We start from the raw sequence: 17,840 nt of genomic DNA on the forward strand, positions 1-17,840 counted from the left end.
TCACCTCTCCATCTTTTTATTTCCCCTGGCAATATATTTGTTGAAGAACCCAGGGAGTTTGCCCTGAGGTGTTTCCCACAGTCGATTTTGCTGATCGCATTCGCTGGTGTTCAGTGAGTTCCTGTCTCTTCTGTATTTCCTGTAATTGGTGGTGGCATCTACAGGCTTGATGATATCTCTAGGTTCAGTTTTGGTGGGGGAGGGGGCGGGCAAAAGTACTTCATGGTTGATGGTACATTCTTTCATCAGGAGGCACATAAGGAAACAAAACAAAACAAAACAAAACAAACAACAACAAAAAGGAGGCACATAAGGTTGTCTCTTACAGTGTGACATGGGATATTGCCTGCTGTTGGAACTCAATACCAGGTCCCATTTTTTCTCTCTCTTTCTTTCTTTCTTTCTTTCTTTCTTTCTTTCTTTCTTTCTTTCTTTCTTTCTTCTTTCTTTCTTTCTTCTTTCTTTCTTTTTTAAAAAAAGATTTTATTTATTTATTTCTGAGAGACACACATACAGAGAGGCAGAGACACAGGCAGAGGGAGAAGCAGGCTCCAAGCAGGGACTCCATCCCTGACGCTAAGGATCAGCCCTGGGCCAAAGGGGGAGCTAAACCGCTGAGCCACCCAGGGATACCCGTCTGGGTTCCATTTTCATGGTAATATTCTAATTCTAAAATTCTGTCAGCATTTATTAGCCAAAATGTTTCTTTATAGAGAAGCTTTGTAATTCAAAATAATGAATTGATCCTTTAGCATCCTCCAAAGATGAGAATTTTTTTTTTTTTTGTCATATGAGCTAATGAACTTAATTATATTTGCCTTTTAATCCATTGTAGTTCTTACCCTTCTTGAGGTAATATCCTTTGGCTATTTGGGAGCCTCTTCTAGTTTGCTCCCCAGTCTTTTTTATTTTTTTTTAATTTTTATTTATTTATGATAGTCACAGAGAGAAGAGAGAGAGGCAGAGACATAGGCAGAGGGAGAAGCAGGCTCTATGCACTGGGAGCCCGATGTGGGATTCGATCCCGGGTCTCCAGGATCGCGCCCTGGGCCAAAGGCAGGCGCCAATCCGCTGCGCCACCCAGGGATCCCTCCCCAGTCTTTTTGATATGACCCTAGTTGCCTTTCATAGAAATCTCTCTTCAGAGCTGAAATATGATCTCGATGGGTGATATGGACCATGAGAAATAAGGCATTTATTTCTGGGGATGCCTGGGTGGCTCTATGGTTAGCATCTGCCTCGGGGCGTGATCCGGGGTCTGGCAATCAAGTCCCGCATCAGGCCCCCTGCAGGGAGCCTGCTTCTCCCTCTGCCTATGTGTCTGTGTCTCTCATGAATAAATAAAAACTTTGAAAAAAAGAATATTATTTCTGAAGTATTTATTTTCTCTCCCCTGTAATTTGAATGTGTTACCTCCCCAATGGGGGTCTTCCACACAGCTCCTGTCTCCTTCTGGACTTAATGCTCCCAGCCCCTCTCTCCTTTAGGTCTACTGTCCTAGGGTCCCCTGCTGTGCTGGGGTCTTGAAAGGTAGAAAGTCAGTGTTGGAAATGCCTTTGTGACCCCAGGAGGGGACATGTAGTCCCAGGTGAGACCAGGTGAGTTTCACCAGGTGTCAGGCAGGACTGGGTCTGGGTTGACTTCGCAGGGGTGCTTATCCTTCCATCCTTCCTGTGAAGTTTATAAAGTTCCAGCACAGCCTAAGTTCTTGAAACTGAGAATTCTTCACAGATCTCTAATCTTAGATAGCCTGAGGGCTCACATCAACCTCAAGCACCTGCCTTAACTCTGTCTGATCCTGCCTTTCCGGTCTCCTGAGATTCTAGTCTCTGTCCTTACCCCTCAAGGAGTCATTGGGCTATCTGAAAGCGAGAAATGGCTCTAAATGACAATCTGGGATTTGAAACTTCACATGCCAGCTCCTCCATGCTGACACTTTATGCCTACCTCTGCTTCTTCTCATGAAGCACAACCCTTGTCTTCATCCTTTCTAGAACACCTAACTACTTATTTTTCTTTTTAAAAAAACTTTTTTTATGGGGCACCTGGATGGCTCAGTTGATAGAGTCTGACTTCAGCTCAGGTCATGATCCTGGGGTCCTGGGATCAAGCCTTGTGTGGAGCTTCCCTGCTTCTCCTCCCTCAGCCCCTCCTCCAAATTGTGCTTGCTTGCTTGCACTCTCTCAAATAAATAAAATCTTAAAAAATATATATATATATTTTGTTCTGATTTCAGAATGAAGATCTACACATAAAAATTCAAACAATATACATTTTTGAAAAGTAAATTAAGCCCACTCACTTCTCAGACCTCAAATAGTCACCATCAAATATCTGGTATATTTTCTTCCAGACCTACATAAAAATTTACAAATAAATGATTTTTCTATAAATGCGTTTTTTACGAATACATTTTTTTCTAAAAATGTGCTTTCCCGTACATTTCTTTATTCACTTATTAATTTATTGTGAACTTTCTTGTGTTTAGAACATCGAGGGATCCCTGGGTTGCTCAGTGGTTTAGCGCCTGCCTTCGGTCCAGGGTGTGTTCTGGGAGTCCCGGGATCGAGTCCCATATCAGGCTCCCTGCAAGGAACCTGCTTCTCCCTCTGCGTCTCTCATGAATAAATAAAAATCTTAAAAAAAAAAAAAAAAAAAAAAAGAACATCAACATCTTCTGTGTTCTATTCAACAGCTTCAGCGTACCATTGTTATCATAAATTAGTGCCATACTGATGAAATTGGGGTTGTCTCCAATTTTTCATCTTTCAAACAACACTGCAATTAGCATGCTTGTGCATCTAGCTTTTCACACTTGTGTAACCATTTACATAGGATAATTTCCTGGAAATCGAATTTGAGTCAAAACTATGTACATTTAAATTTTTAATAAATATTAAATTGACCTCCAGAAAAGATGTGTTTACATTTACACAATGAGTCCGTTTTCCACCTATACTTGCCAGACTGATGCTATGATTTTTTTTTTTTTTCAGTTTTGTCTGACAGGTGAAAAGCATTTTATCATTGCTTTGTTTCACATCACTTGTGGTTATTATGGTTGATACATGTTCATTGATATTTCTGTTTCTTTGGTGATTTATCTGTTCATGTCCTTTGAGTTCTTTTTTCCTTTTCTTATCAACTCTCGGATCTTTCTAATATACTGTATCAATCTTTTTCATGTGTTAGAAATCTTTTCCCATAGGGTGCCTGGCTGATGGAATCAGTGAGCTCTTGAGTGTGTAGCTCTTGATCTCAGGGTTGTGAGTTTGAGTCCCATCTTAGGTGTAGAGATTACTTAAAAATAAAATCTTAAAAAATATATTTTCCCAGTTTAATGTTTCTAGTTTGAGTTTGCCTTATAGAAATTTTAGCTAAGAACATGATCAAACTTAAAAGTCTCTCAGCATTTTCTGGTTTTCATGTCATTTTAGAAAGACCTTCTCCATGCTAAGGTTATAAGAATGTTCACCCACTTTTTGCTCTTAATGTTTTGTTTCTACATCTAAACCTTTTGGCATAATAAATGAAATAGAGAGCCAGCTTCCCACACTTGCCCTTGAGTAGCTGATTGCTCGAGAAACAACCGTTGAATAATCTTTTTCCCCACTTTTTTTTTTAAAGCTTTTATTTATTTATTCATGAGAGACAGAGAGAGAGAGAGAGGCAGAGACACAGGCAGAGGGAGAAGCAGGCTCCACACAGGGAGCCCGATGTGGGACTCAATCCCGGATCTCCAGGATCACGCCCTGGGCCAAAGGCGGGCGCCAAACCACTGAGCTACCCAGGGATCCCTTTTCCCCACCTTTTTTCTCCACCTTAAAATACCACCTTTATCATGTACATGCTAAATTCCCATGTGCATTTGGAACTATTTCTAGACTCTATTCTGATGGATGTACCAGTCCTGTGCCAATCCCAGTACATTGTGCTTTTGTTTCAACTTTTAATATTGATAGGCCAGACCCTCTGACCTTTACTCATCTGTTTCAGAATGTTCTGGCTTTTCTCATTATCGTTCTGGATGAACTTTTGCATTATTTTGTTAAGTTTCCCAACTCATCTTTTTGGAATTTATTTATTTTTTAAAGATTTTATTTATTTATTCATGAGAGACACACACAGAGAGAGGCAGAGACACAGGCAGAGGGAGAATCAGGCTGCATGCAGGGAGCCCAATGTGAGCTCGACCTGGGGACTCCAGGATCACGTGTTGAGCCGAAGGCGGACCCTCAACTGCTGAGCCAACCAGGTGTCCCTCCTTTTGGAACTTAGAGACTGCATCAAATTTATAGATTCAGGGGGAACTGACATCTTTTATATTATGGTCTTCTTATCTATGAACAAGCTATGTAATAACTTGCTTATACAAATATTCCTGGTTTAAGTAACTCAAAGGACTTTAGTTTTATTGATTGATTGAATGTAAGTCCTGTACATTTCTTATTAAAGTTACTCTGAGGGATCCCTGGGTGGCGCAGTGGTTTGGCACCTGCCTTTGGCCCAGGGCGCGATCCTGGAGACCCGGGATCGAGTCCCACGTCGAGCTCCCGGTGCATGGAGCCTGCTTCTACCTCTGCCTGTGTCTCTGCCTCTCTCTCTCTCTCTGTGTGACTATCATAAATAAATAAAAATTAAAAAAAAATAGTTACTCTGAGATATTTTATGACCTTTGTTGCTCTTATAAGCAGGATATTTACATCCATCAATTTTCTAACTAATTATTAAAAAGGTATCAGAAATTGTGCCACTTCTGACAACATGGATGAGCCTTAAGGGCATTATGCCAAGTGAAATAAGTCAGGCGGAAAGGCAAATACTCTACGATCTCACTTATATGTGGAATCTGAAAAACAACAACAAAAAACTCACAGACATAGAGAACAGATTGGTGGTTGTCAGAGATGGGATTGGGGTGTGGGCAAAATTGGTGAAGGTGGTTAAAAGGTACAAACTTCCCATTTCAAGATAAGTAAGTCCTGGGGTTGTAAGGTACAGTATAGACATTATAGTTAACAATACTGCATGGTATATTTGAAAGTTACTAAGAGGGTTGACCTTAAAAATTCTCATCACAAGGAAAGAAATTGTGTGGCAATGGATATTAACTACACTTATTGTGATGATCATTTCACAATATATACTTATATCAATTCATTGTTGGACACTTGAAACAAATACAATGTTATATGTTGATATATCTTAATTTTTAGAAATGTAGAAAGCTATTGCTTGTTCATAGTTTGTTCCTAATGCATATCTTTATCCACATTCTCCTTTATAAAACTCAGTCTCTGATGTATTATTTCTATATTGATAACTCCGAATGTCTACAGTCTTCTTCTTCTTCTTCTTTTTTTTCTACAGTCTTCTCATCTCTCCAAAACTATGGTCATTTTGTCTCTAACTTAATGTTTCCCAAATACTAAAAATTCTCATATTGCTGTCATAATTTTCCATATTCTGTATATCACACCTGTACCATTATTTATTTAACATTTTTCTTTAACTCATTAAAAATAAATTTAGCCCTATCTTGTGCAATAATATCCATGAAATAACAAATACTTTGATGTGCTGGTTATAGTTTTTCTAGTAGGAATGAAAATAAAACTATTCAAGTTTATAAAATGTTCTTCTTGGGGCACCTGGCTGGCTCAGTCAGTGGAGCATGTGACTCTTGATCTCAGGATTGTGAGTTTAGGCCCCATGTTGGGTGTAGAGATTATTTAAAAATAAAATCTTAAAAAGGAAAAAGAAAAAACAATATTCTTCTTCAGATTACTTAAAAACATCTTTTGTATCATCCCCTACACTTTTTGAAAATCTGTTCTAGCTTTTAACAAATCTTTCAACTTGGGTATTAACCATTGCTTCCAATTCAACGTTCTTCCCTCAAAATCCCTCTCACTCCACTTGCTTTGCTCTGTCAAAGTGATCATATCCCCAACCACAGGAGTTCCAAAGTTGGGCTTTGAGGAGGCCCCATTCAGCTCCTTCATTTCCCTCCTGAGGATGTTCTTCCAGCTGCACCTTGCAATCTGGCCCTTGCCCTCTATTCCTCCAGACACTTTTTATCCTCCTCCTTGATTGCTTCCTGAGGACCAGCATCTTGCTTTGATGCCCATCTTGCTGAACCAGCTTCATTGTGGTTGACTCATTGCCCTTTGCATTATTTAAACACATTTCCTGCCCCTCCCCCATCTTCTGTTCTGCAGACAATCATACTGTGACCTTGGGTCCTCCCCTTCTCCCCCTGCTCATCCAAACCTTACCTGTCCTTTTAGGCTCACTTTCTACAAAGCCTTCCTAGGTGATACTGCCCCCCCACCCACACACACACTCCTTACTGCTGTAGCACTGTCTAGTGTTGTCCCAGGTGTCTCATCCCCCTGAACGGACTATATGCTGCCTGAGGGCAGGCTTTAGTTTGAATTCTCCTTCTGCATATATTGCCAAGTACACATCAGAGGCTGGTTCAGTAAATGCTTGCTGAGTCACAGCATGGTGGCATTCCCAGACTTACCTCAAACTCCACCTCTCCCTATTACTTGCCACAGCCACTCACCCCTCCCTGCACCACCTCCAGCTCCCACCAACCACAGGCAAGAGGGAAAAGAAACAGGTGTAAGAAAAGCAGAGCGCACTGAAGTATAAGAAGCCAGTTCTAGGATCGTTAGTCTTTTAATATATTATTCTGAAAAGAAAGGAATTAAAAAAAAGTTCCTGACATCTCTTCTGATTTTTTAAAATTTAAATAAATACCCTGCCCACCCCCACCCACTAAAATTTCCCTCCTTCCCCATCATCCCGCCCATCCCTGGTGCTAGACCCTCACCCCAGAGCTAAATAAGATGCCTGTTTCACAGCAGGCCACACTCACTACCAAATTCTGGCCACTGGTAAATACTGTAAATGAGTCTGTCACCCTTGCCTCATCAGAGTCCCTCCCTTCTCTTGCTGGCCTCCCCACTCCAGACCAATCCCCAGCTTCAGGGTGGGCATGGACAGTGGGGCCTTCAGGCATTGGAGAGAGCGCCAACTTGGTTCCCTTTAATTGCCCACTACTGCCTACTCCCTGCCCAGGAGTGGGTCAGAAGGGCCCAGGATTGCCCTCCCAACTAAAATAAATAATGAAATAAATACCCCCTCCCCACTCCCTGCTCTTATGAAAGAGCCCCTCTACTTCACACTCTCTAGCCCCGGCCTTCACTTGCCCACCCCCTGTTCCTCCCTACCCTTCCCTCCTCCCCCATGCTGACCTCTGGCTTGGCCTTTGCCCTCTCAGGAAGAGTCTACCTCGCCCAGCCTTCCCACCTCAAACAAACCCTCCTCCCCCAAATTTCAGGGGGTGCAGCTGGCGCCCCATGCCCGGTGGGCCTGGCAGACTCCCCTTCTCCGGGGGTTAGGATGGAAGGCAGGGGTTCTCCCTGGCTTTGTCTCACCTGGTCCAAGTGTCCCTCTTTCAAGGCAAGTCTCCTGGAGAGCCCGGCACCCCCGCCCCGCTCCCCAGTCCTGCCTCCCGGCCTCCTCAGATGGCAGTGTCCCAGAGGACGGTGTGCTGCCGGCGGCAGGGCGGGGTGCCGGACTTGCGGGGCTCGGGCCCCCGCCGCCAGCTGGGGAGGATGGGCATGCTCTCCTGCTTGCAGAGGCCTCGGTCGGGGCGGTGGCGCGCCTTGATCTCCTTGCACACGCAGCGCTTGCGCTCTATCACCTCCAGCAGCTTGCCGTCGCGCTCGCGGGCGGGCTGAGGCGGTAGGGGCAGCGGCAGCGGCAGTGCGGGGTGGGTCTGTGCCCCTTCCTCCCGCCGCCGGCCAGCGACGGGGGGAGAAAGGATTAAGGGGGGTGGTCAAGGACCTCAGAGTGACCAGGTCCTGTCCCACACTGCAGAGACCAATGCCTTGCCCCAGAAACAAGTCCTCTCTTGCCCCCAAGGCCTCTGTCCTCTCCCCTTGCCTGGGGGTGGGGAGGTGGGGCGGGCAGGAACAGAAACGCAGCTCTTGCACCCTTTGCCTGGCAGGGTGCCCTGCTGCCAGACTGGGCCCATTTCACCCTGAGGAATGGGGACCTTTAAATACCTGTCTTCCTAGCAGAATGCATTTTCCGAATTGGTACCCCCCATATCCCAAGTGCACAAAGGCGCATAGTAGGCTAGTGGTGGTGCTGCCTGGCTGTCCCCACCTAATACAGTCCCTTCCCAGGATCAATGCCCCCATACCCGGCAGCTCCCCTACTCCCCTCTGGGTCCCTATTAGTATGTGCCAGGCCCCAGTTTGACATCTTCCTTTTCTTTCTACACCCAGGCCTTCTTCCTCACCTCCTCATTCACAAATCAAAGAAAGCCCAACTTGGTCTTCCTCCTCACCTGGCTTGGGGCATCCCTGGGCTGGCTGCAAGGCCGGGGGGTGTGGAGCGCGGCCTGCCGGACTCCAGAGGTGGAGGCGGAGCGCCCTAGGCGGTAACCTGTGAAGTCTGAGGTGGAAAAATGGCAAGTGAGGAGGGTAGGGACCTCCAGGTTCCCCTCCTGCAGTTCCCAGAGGGCAGCCCCATCCTGTCTGCCCCTGCCTCAGCAGAGGAGGAAAGGGGATGGAGATGTGGCATTTGAATGGAGGGCACAGGACATGGACCTGGAGAGATTCCCCACCCCCTTTCCAGCCCCTTGTTTTGTTCAGGTGTGGGCAGGGTGTCACCTCCATTGCGGTGGCAGGCAGGAAACGTCTGGCAGGGTACGGGCAGCGCCGTGCGACTCCCTCCTCGGTCCCCTCCATGGTGGATCCTGGCCAGCAGGCCCTCTGCCCCCTGACTCCTCACTGGGATCCCTGATGCCATGGGGCCCCTGTCATCACGCTCCACCTTGCCTGGACCCTCGGCACTGCCATTCCAGGCCCGGGCACCATCCTCGACCTCTGCTGGGATGACAAGGAGAGCTTAGTGCTGTACATGGGAAGGGTCTTGCTGTCCCCCCCAGGTACACACACCATGGCGTGCATGGACCAGAAGTAACTGCCCTTTTGCAAGTCACAGCTGGGAAGGGAGGGACCCTATTTCACACTCCTCAAATACAAACACACAGGAGGGACCCCAATACTGCCACTTTCCTTCCCACCCATTGGTACCATCCCTGGCCTAAGAATCACAAGTATTTGCTGCTGCCAAACCCTTTTCTGTGGTCACAGGGGTCTCCCCTACCCTAGCTTTATAGCTCCAGAGCCCCTTTGACCTGAGTGGGCTGCAGTGACCGCCCTCTGGGACAGAGACCAGGGGCACTGTTCCCCAGGAGGGGAGATCCCAAATCCTGAGCCAGGAAGTGGGAAAGGGGGGGCATTGGGGGAAGGGCTGCAAGTGAACTAAGCTCAGCTCTGAGAGGAGGCCTGGCAGAGCATTGCGTTGCCCGGCAACGGTAGGGGCCTCCCTCTCCTCTCCCTCCTGTCTGGATGGGTTGCCATGGCAACAGCTGGGAGGCAGCTGTGTTTAGCTCCTAGTGTGTGCACACTCACAAACACACACCCCTGCAGCCTAGCAAAGGGAAAGGCAGGGAGTAGAGCAGGACGGGGGCAGGAGGAGGCTACTCCTGGGGTCTGACTGTAGCCCCTCTCCATCGCAGATCTTCCTGCCCATCCAGCACACACATGGGGACCCTCAATCTGCTGCATGCCCTCATTCGCCAGTCTCCTTGAAAACTTCCCACTTCAGGACAATAGGTTGTGGCTTCCAAATAACCCCTCCAACACTTCCCCAAATCATCACAGGCATCCCCAGTTCCCCACCCCCAAATGCCCACCCCTCACTCACTGTCCAGCTCTTTTGCCTTCCTCCCTCCATACAGGACCTTCCTCTGCAGAGCCCAGCCTGCCCCAAATGTCGCAGCGCCCATCTCCTCTTCTTCCTCCTCTGGTGTCCCTGCACTGGCGATGACATGGGCGCAGGAGATGCTGGCAAAGGCACCCCCGTCGGTCCCTTGCTCCTGCAGCTGGATCTTGACCATGGGGGACGGGGCCCCCATTCCACAGCCCTTGTTCAGCACCCCCCCAGCCTTGAGGCTCTCATAGGCAGGGGGTCTCTTGAGCCCAGCTGCTGCAGCTGGGTAGGTCCAGAGGGGAGTCAGGGGGCCTGCCGTTGGGTCCGGAAGGCTGTGTGGGGAGGCCAGGCAGCCACGATGGTGGAGGACCCCAGCTGCTGAGCCCATGGCCCCGCCGTGGGAGCTGGACTTCCCAGGCACAGGGGGCCTTGAGCTGGTGCACAGCATCCCATGGAGGACTGAGATCTCCTTCTCCGTCTTTGGCTCCCCAACACCTAGGGGCGGACCAGCTGGCAGGACGGAGTGCGTGGTCACCTTGACTGCCGAGTATACCATGGTGTAAGACACAGCCTTGTCCTTGGGGGGGCCAGGGAGCAAGGCGGCCGGGGCAGGAGGGGCTGCCGGCGCCCCTGCCGCCTTGGGGCAGATCATGCTGTGGGAGTTGGGGAGCTCCCTCTCCCCCCGGGGCTGGCCAGAGCCCTGGGGTGGCAATGGTGTTGAGTGGCTCCGGGCCCGGCCCGAGGGTCCCAGCAGCAGCAGGTTGGCAGCAGGAGGCGGAGGTGGTGGAGGAGGCGTCTCCCGCTCCCGGGCAGGCACTTGGGGAGCTGGGGTGGAGCCCGCTGGCTCCTTCGAGTGGCAGAGGACCGGTAGCCTTGAGACCCCATCGCCGGGGGTTCGGGAAGCAGGCTTGGCTTGGGGGAAGGCCAGGAGCGGGGGACGGTGCTGGAGGAGGTTGGGGAAGGGTGGGGGGATTTCGCAAGGAGTGGTCTTGGTAGGTGTCCCTTCCCTCCGGCTTGGGAGGGCTGAAGCTGGCCGCCGGTGGGTGTGGGGCTGCAGGACGGGAGGCTGGTGTGGCGAGGAGCTTGCGGTCAATGGAGGGGCCCCGTTGGACCGGCCTTCCCCTGCCTCCTCGGGCAGCGGGTACTTCATCTCCTCATATATAGCCTCACTCTCCTCTGAGTCCGAGTCGGCGCCAGCTGGAGGGGTTGGGCCCCTACCCCCGAGAGGGGGCCCAGTCAGGCCCCCTCCACTTCGCCCTCCTCCCCTGAAGACATCCCCCACCATTTCAATGTACACGGGCTCCTCTTCCTGGGCACCCACCTCAGGGTCCCCAGCTACGCAGGACCCCCTACTGAGGCGCTGAAGGGGCAGATTCCCCCCTCGAGGAGAGGGGGCCGGGGGGCAGGACTCATCGAAGGACACAGAGAGCTGGGTGTTGGGGCTTCGCCTGGGCTTCTGTGGAGGAACCTTCCGGCTGGACTCTCGGCCTTCGGGAGCGGGCTTCTGTGAGCCTGGGCAGGATGGGAAGGACAAAAAGAAACTGTGCTCTTAGTGGGGGAAAGAGATGGGCAGACCCTTTCTGGTCTCTTAACCCACCTGCAAGGGCATATCTGCCTCTTTATTTCCCCCACCGTCCTCAACTTAAAGCACAGTGGGTTCCTTTTATACCAGCCTGCCCTTGGGTCCTTCTGATGAACTCCCCAGAATCTGCAGCTCCCACCATAAATTCTATCCCACCCTCATATCCCTTCAAGGCCACCCCTTTTCCCAGGAATGGACTTTTCAGGGAGCTTCCCCTGCCCTTGAATGGTTCATCTCAGGCCCTTCCAAAAAGAAACCACCCCCCCACCACTCCCACTGAGAATGGAACCTTCCATTTCCTTGGTTCTTCCCTGAATGAACCCTCCCCTATAGGCCTCTTTTGGCCTGGAATGGATCCTCCCAGCTCCCGGGAAGGGTTGGGGGTGTCTCACCTGCTTTCTTCCCCAGGGGCACTTCTGCCCCTGACCCTGCCATGCTGAGCTTGGTGCTGGGATGTCTCCGGGGCTTGGCAGGGGGTCTTCGGGCACTGCCGTCCTCTGTGACACCCCCCACTCCCCCCGCAGGCCCACCCCCCACACTGTCCATGCTGCCCACTGAATGGCAGGAGAGTGAGCGTGGGGCCATGGCGCTGCGGCAGGGGTGGGGGGTATGCTCCTGGGAGGCTGGCATTGTCATGAAGCCCATCCTGAGGGAGCGGCGCAGCGAGGCGATGTCCCGCACACGGACCCCAGGCCCCGGGCCAGCCCCGGGCCCTGTGGGGCCTGCAGGAGCCACCTCCTTACTGGAGCTGGGGAGAGAAGGCCAAGATGGAACAGATGTTGGGCCTCAGGCCTGGGCATCCCTATCCTTTACCCTAAGAGGGGTGTGCAACCCTGTGGCCTCCCAGGAGGAGGAGGAAAGGGCCCGGGGTGGGGTCGGGAGGCTGTCTGAACGTCTAGGGCACCCAAGTAGAAACTTTGGGCAGAATCCCTACGCTTTAAAAAAAGGCAAGGAAATTGGGGAGAGAAGGCAAGTAGGGAAGAGTGAAGGGATGAGTATGTGTGCAGGGGGCATCCTTGGAGCTGTCTGATCCTGGCCTGGGCATATATCTGGCACACGGCACTTGTATGGATGGCTTCATGCATAGGTAGCAAGATGCAAACAGGCAGCACAACCCTGCCTGGCACATACACCTGCCACCACGGCTCTGCTCCTCTCACTCTCACGCTGGCCCACACCTGGCCTCTGGCCTCCCACCATGTCCGGCTACTGCGGCCTCCACTCCCACACCACACCGCACCTCCGTTCCCAGATGAGGGGTGTACAGCTGCATCGTCAGAGCAGCCTTCTGCTGCCGATCCTTTTCTTCCCTTCCCCTTTCTCTGCCTCTCCCTCGGTGCTGTCCTTTCTCTGTCCCCCTCCCAGGCTTACCCCCATTCCCCTGCACTGCCCCTGAGCTTCTGTGTGAGTGAAGGGAGGGGCAGCTGGCAGGGAAGAGGGGAGAGCCACTGTGGAGTGGGCTCTCATTAAGGGCCTGTCTACTAACCCTTCATTACGGAGAGATCACTGCAGTCATAGCTCTGATTAATCTAATTAACAACAAGAATTAAACTCCACAGTTTCGAGGAGGGAGAAGGGAGCAGGGAGGTGGCTCTGACTCAAGCTCCAAGAGGCTGTGCTGTCAATGGGAGTGAAGAGAGAGGGGAGCCAGAGGGGAGAGGCCAGGATCCAGGTCCCTGGGAGGGCAAGGAGAGAGGGCAGGCAGGGAGAGGTCCCCGCCCTGTCTCTTCTGCAGAAGCCCTAGCCTTCACATCTCCCACCACCACACACACACACACACACACACACACACACAACCCTGTCCCTTGGCCTGTCATCTTCCCCAACAGAGGAGGTGGGGAGGGGGCCAAATGGATCTTCTCTGGTGCCCCTCAAATGACCCTGTCCCTGGACCATGAGGGCAGCAGGGCCTGCCCCTTCCAAGGTCAGGTGACAGGGGAGCCTTGAGCCAATCCCACATTGACAGAAAGAAGACAACAGGCCAGAGGTGAGTCAGAAAAGAGTGACTTGAGCCTCCAGGGGTGGGGAAGAGCCAATAGGGTACTCCTGAGCTGGAAGCCCCTCCCCAGAGGCCAGGACAAGCTAGAGCCAGGAGCCAGGAGCAGGGTGGGGACAAGGTGGATCCAATTCCAGCAATTCTGTTCTGAGCACAGACTCTTAGGTCAGACTCAAGACCAGGCTGCTAGACCCAGGAAGGGCAGAAGGATGTGGCCCAGCCACTGGGGAAGCAGAGGTGGGACAGCCCAGAGGGCAATCTGGGGCTGCAGCCTTACCTCCTCTTGGCCTCCTCCTCCTTGTGCTGCCTCCACTCCAGCTTGGTTTTTCGGTAGAGGAGGTTCATGTCGTGGGGCAGGAGGTGGGGGCTGGGGGGCCCTGCTCAGCGCCACCAGGCCCGGGGGGCGGCCCTCCCTGGGTCCCGGATCCACTTGGTGAGGGAGATGGGAAGGAAAAAAAGAAAGATGTGGGGTGGATAGGGGCCAGGAATGAATGAGAGAGAGAAGAGAGAGAGAGAGAGAGAGAGAGAGAAAGGAGATGTGAGTTGGGTCCTCAGAGAGTGGAAAACAGATGGAGGCAGAGAAATCCCCAACACTGCCTCTAGGACCCAAAGACAGACAGACATAGAAGGATATGTGTACACAGAGTCACACACCCTGACAAAGGTGTTCAGAGCCACAAATACACATTTGGGAGAGATCAGCTCGACGCAGATTCCCATCCTGTAAATACATCCTGATCTACCCCCAGACAGGCCCCACAAATACACAACAACCCCACAGCCACACAAACACACATTCAGACACACAAACCACCAGGCCACAGACCCGTATCTACAAACAGAGGACCAGACACATAGATCAGCATAGGTAAACACAACCTAGGAACAGGCAGACACACACAGACATAAACACCCCCGACACACCCACAGCACACACAGACCTCCAGACACACACCAACCAGCTACACAGAACTGGACATACCTACAGACAAGGAGTTCTGCTAGGGCCTACATGCGTACATTGCACCCCACTGGGGAAGGGGGAGATGGTCAGAATCCCCACCCCCTCTTGTGCTCTGAGGCTGGGGGTGTCATGAGGGCAGGGTGGGGATACTGGCAAAGGGGTGAGGGCACTCTGAGTTGGGTATCTACAACACTACCCATCCATCTATTTCCATTCCCTGCGGGCAGTTCCCCCTTCCAGTCCTTTGCCTGGGCCCGGGCCTCCGTCCACCCCTATTCCTGTGCCCTGGCCCCTCAGTGACCGTCTCCGCCTCCCTCGGTGATGGCCCCAATCCCCTTCTCCCTCCTCTAGGATCTGGCAAGGCTCCCGCCTTCCCTCTTCCAGTCCCTGCCCTCAATCCCACCCGGGGGTCTCCAGTCTGGCCCCATAGCTACCTTCTGAGCTGCGGCCTCCAGACCTGCTCTGGCTTCCCTCCCCCGAAACACACTCTCCTTTTCGCCGTCGGCCTCACCTCTCCTCCTAGGCGCCCCTCCTCACTGCCGTCCTCTCCCTTCCCTGTTTGTTCCAAACCTGGCGGCTTCATTCCCCTCTCCATCCAAGGCCCCCAGGTTCCCGGGCACCCCTCCCCTTCCCCTTGTCCTGCTACCCAGGGTTTCTCCGTCTCTCGCCCTGCCAATCCTCACTACTCCCTGTCCCCCCCATCCCACCTCCCCGCACCAAGGATCCCCAATTTCCACATCACCGTACCTGGCCTGCCGGGCGCCGGCCCCCCCATGCCGGGCTCCGCCCGGAGCAGGAGGAGGGAGGAGGAGAGACAGAGAGAGACCGGGGGGAGCCGAGCTGGGCCCTGCCGCAGAGACAGCCCCGCCTCCGGGTCCGCCCCCAGACCCGCCCCCGGCCCCAAACCCACCCTTCCACACCCTCCAAGGACGGAATGGGAGCGGCCGCGCCGCGCTGCGCCGCCAGGCTGGGGTGGGAGGCGCGGGGGACGCAGAGCCCGCGGAGCTCGCGGGGGGACTCGGAGAAAGGTCGCGGGGCGCGGGGGACCTGGCGCCGGCCCGCCCCCGCTTTGAGGCGTCCGCTCCTCGTCGCCCCTCGGCCTCTATCCGGCCGGGCCGTGTTCGGTTCGGTGTCCGAGGCCCCGGCGGAGCGAAGCAGGGCGCAGCGCGTAGCGGCGCCCCCCGGTGGCAGCCCGGGACCTGCACCCCCGTGCGTACCCCGTGCGCGCCCCGCGCTTCCCGGGTGCGCACCCCGCGTCGGGCCGGGGCGAGGCTGCGGCTGCGGGGCCCGGGGTGCAGTGAGGCGACGAGGCCGGCAGGGGGTGCCGCTTTCCGGGCCGAGGGGCTCGGAGAGTCGTGAGCCCGACCATCCGCGTTTCTGCCCAGCAGGGGGCGTGCTCCCTTGGCTGCGCCCCTCTTCCTGCCGCCCTGCAGGTGCTGGGAGGGCATTGCAGCTGGCTCTCCTGCTGCCGGTCGCCTGTGCCTGGAGCTTCCCGGGCGCCCGGACCTCTTTCCACCGCCTGGGCTCAAAGGCTCCCGCCAGTCCGCCCGAGCGGCTCAAGTCATCCTCCCAGTAACCTCTGACCCCATGGCGCCTCCCGCCAGGTCCTGGGTGCCCCCGGCGGTCGGCCTCGGACCGGCCACAGCGGCAACCGCCCCGGTGCGGTCGAGGCGGCCGCTCAGGGTCGCGACCTCGCGCCCCCTCCTCAACGCCGCATCACCTTTCTCTTTAGCCCTGAGAAATCCTCCCTCGGAAATCCCTTTGCCACACATTAGCTGCAAGAAGACCTGGGTTCTACGCTTAAGTAGCTGAAAAATGGACCCCCAAAAGATAGCCACCTCTAATCCCCGGAACCTGTGCCCGTTACTTTATATGGCAAATCGTTGCAGGTGTGCTGTGTGGCTTTGGGCAAATCACACCACCTCTCTGAGAGATGCCTCGTATCTACCTCCATAACGTTGTTGAGGGCGCAAAAGAATTAATACGGGGAGCTTTGTAAGCCGTAAAATACATTAAAGGGCGATTATTGCTCCCAGGAGATGGAACACAAAATACAAAACAGTCCTTTCACATTTGCACCTTAGTGTGAATGAATTTTTATTTATTCATTCAATAAACATTTCTACAGAGACCAGCAATGTCCCAGGCAGGCAGACACGGAGGAGTCCAACTTGATGCTCAGAGTTGGTGGGAAGGGGAGGGTCCAAAGATAAATTTTGAATAGTTTGTAGCGTGTCAGCGCCGAAAGGAGGATCTGGGGGCGGAGCAGCCTGGCGGTGTTCTGAATATTGCCAGAGGGGAACGAGTTGGGGGTGGTGGTGGGGGACTTGTGTGGGAGGCTGCCTCCTCGACCTCAGGACTTGGGAGGCCTTAGGACCCAGCTGTGTTACTGTGAAGGGAGAGAGGCAAGGAGTGCAGATGCATTTTAACAAAGAAATGCAGAATAAATATATAAACATCCAGGCAGGAGGCATCATTTTGTTTTTCCCTAACCCTGAAGAATGGTTAAAAATTTCCATGAGCGAAAGCTGAAGAGGGAGGGATGTGTCAGCCCAGTCCTAGTCTCAATGCCATCAAATACTAGCTCTGGGGCCTCGGGCAAATAACTGACTACCTGGGAGCCTCTGTTTCCTCCCGCGGAAACGCTGAAGCTCAAAACCTACCCCATCTCTGCCCCCGACTGTTTATAGTCCATGAAATAACTATATAAAGCAGGCAAATATGAGAAATTTTCAATATGCTCAAGAATACTTCCATCTGACCAAAATTAATTAGAATCCAATTCCTTCCAAAGCTAGGAGTGAAGGCAGATGTGGCTTTTCAACCCTGCTCTTGCTCAGATTGTTGGTTGAGGGTGCCATAAAAGAGAAAGTGGCCATCAGAGGGTTATTTTTTCATTCCAGGCATTGGGTAATTCGGTAAGGCCTTCGTGTGTGTGTGTGTGTGTGTGTGTGTGTGTGGCTTCTCCAATAGCAAAGAAGGGATGGGATGGGAGAGGTGGGCGGGTAGGGCTTGTCCTCAGGTGCATCTGTGTGTACATTATGTATACATGTGTGTGTGACCAGGGTTGGAGAGAAAGTGCAAGTCAGCACATTTCTGAGTACATCTCTTTGTTTCTTTATATAGGGGCCAGACAAGGGCACACCTGAGTGTGTAGAATGTTCCAGCTGTACCACTGACAGCCTCTCGGAACCTTCCGGGTCTCAATATCCACATCTAAGAAGAGGGATAATATGGTGCCTGGGATTTTTAAAAATACTCCAGCACAGCACAACAAGAGGTATTGGGAGTATAGAAGAACCCAGGTTGGTTGTGAGCTGATCATTGTTGAAACTGCACGATGGGGACTTGGGAGTTTATCATTTTTCTCTACTTGGGGGCCCATTTGCAAATTGTCATCATAATCCACGTTTTAAAATAAAGACAGGAAAGAATAACGGAACCTTCCTCATAGAGTTACTGTGAACACCAGTGAAGATATGGCAAGAGCTGAGCAG

General features: G+C 52.4%; 1 protein-coding gene across 4 annotated transcripts; it reads right to left on the reverse strand.

The window, feature by feature from the left end:
- Positions 1-5,015: 5,015 nt before the first annotated feature.
- Positions 5,016-15,248, reverse strand: NYAP1 (neuronal tyrosine phosphorylated phosphoinositide-3-kinase adaptor 1). 4 transcript variants are annotated; one of them, XM_038539271.1, is made up of 7 exons: positions 15,091-15,248; positions 13,657-13,808; positions 11,776-12,131; positions 9,796-11,313; positions 8,694-8,912; positions 8,369-8,475; positions 5,016-7,792 (listed from the first exon to the last, which is right to left on the reverse strand). In XM_038539271.1, the coding sequence occupies exons 2-7, from the start codon at positions 13,722-13,724 to the stop codon at positions 7,535-7,537; spliced, it is 2,526 nt and encodes an 841-aa protein (XP_038395199.1). In that variant the 5' UTR covers positions 13,725-13,808; positions 15,091-15,248; the 3' UTR covers positions 5,016-7,534. The 4 variants fall into 4 exon arrangements, with proteins under 4 accessions (XP_038395199.1, XP_038395202.1, XP_038395200.1 ...); XM_038539274.1 differs by having other exon boundaries at positions 8,694-8,909; positions 15,091-15,246; XM_038539272.1 differs by lacking the exon at positions 15,091-15,248 and adding an exon at positions 14,855-14,992.
- Positions 15,249-17,840: the final 2,592 nt, after the last annotated feature.

The sequence above is a fragment of the Canis lupus genome, chromosome 6 (assembly GCF_011100685.1).
Source record: "Canis lupus familiaris isolate Mischka breed German Shepherd chromosome 6, alternate assembly UU_Cfam_GSD_1.0, whole genome shotgun sequence".
Taxonomy (NCBI): Eukaryota; Metazoa; Chordata; class Mammalia; order Carnivora; family Canidae; genus Canis; species Canis lupus.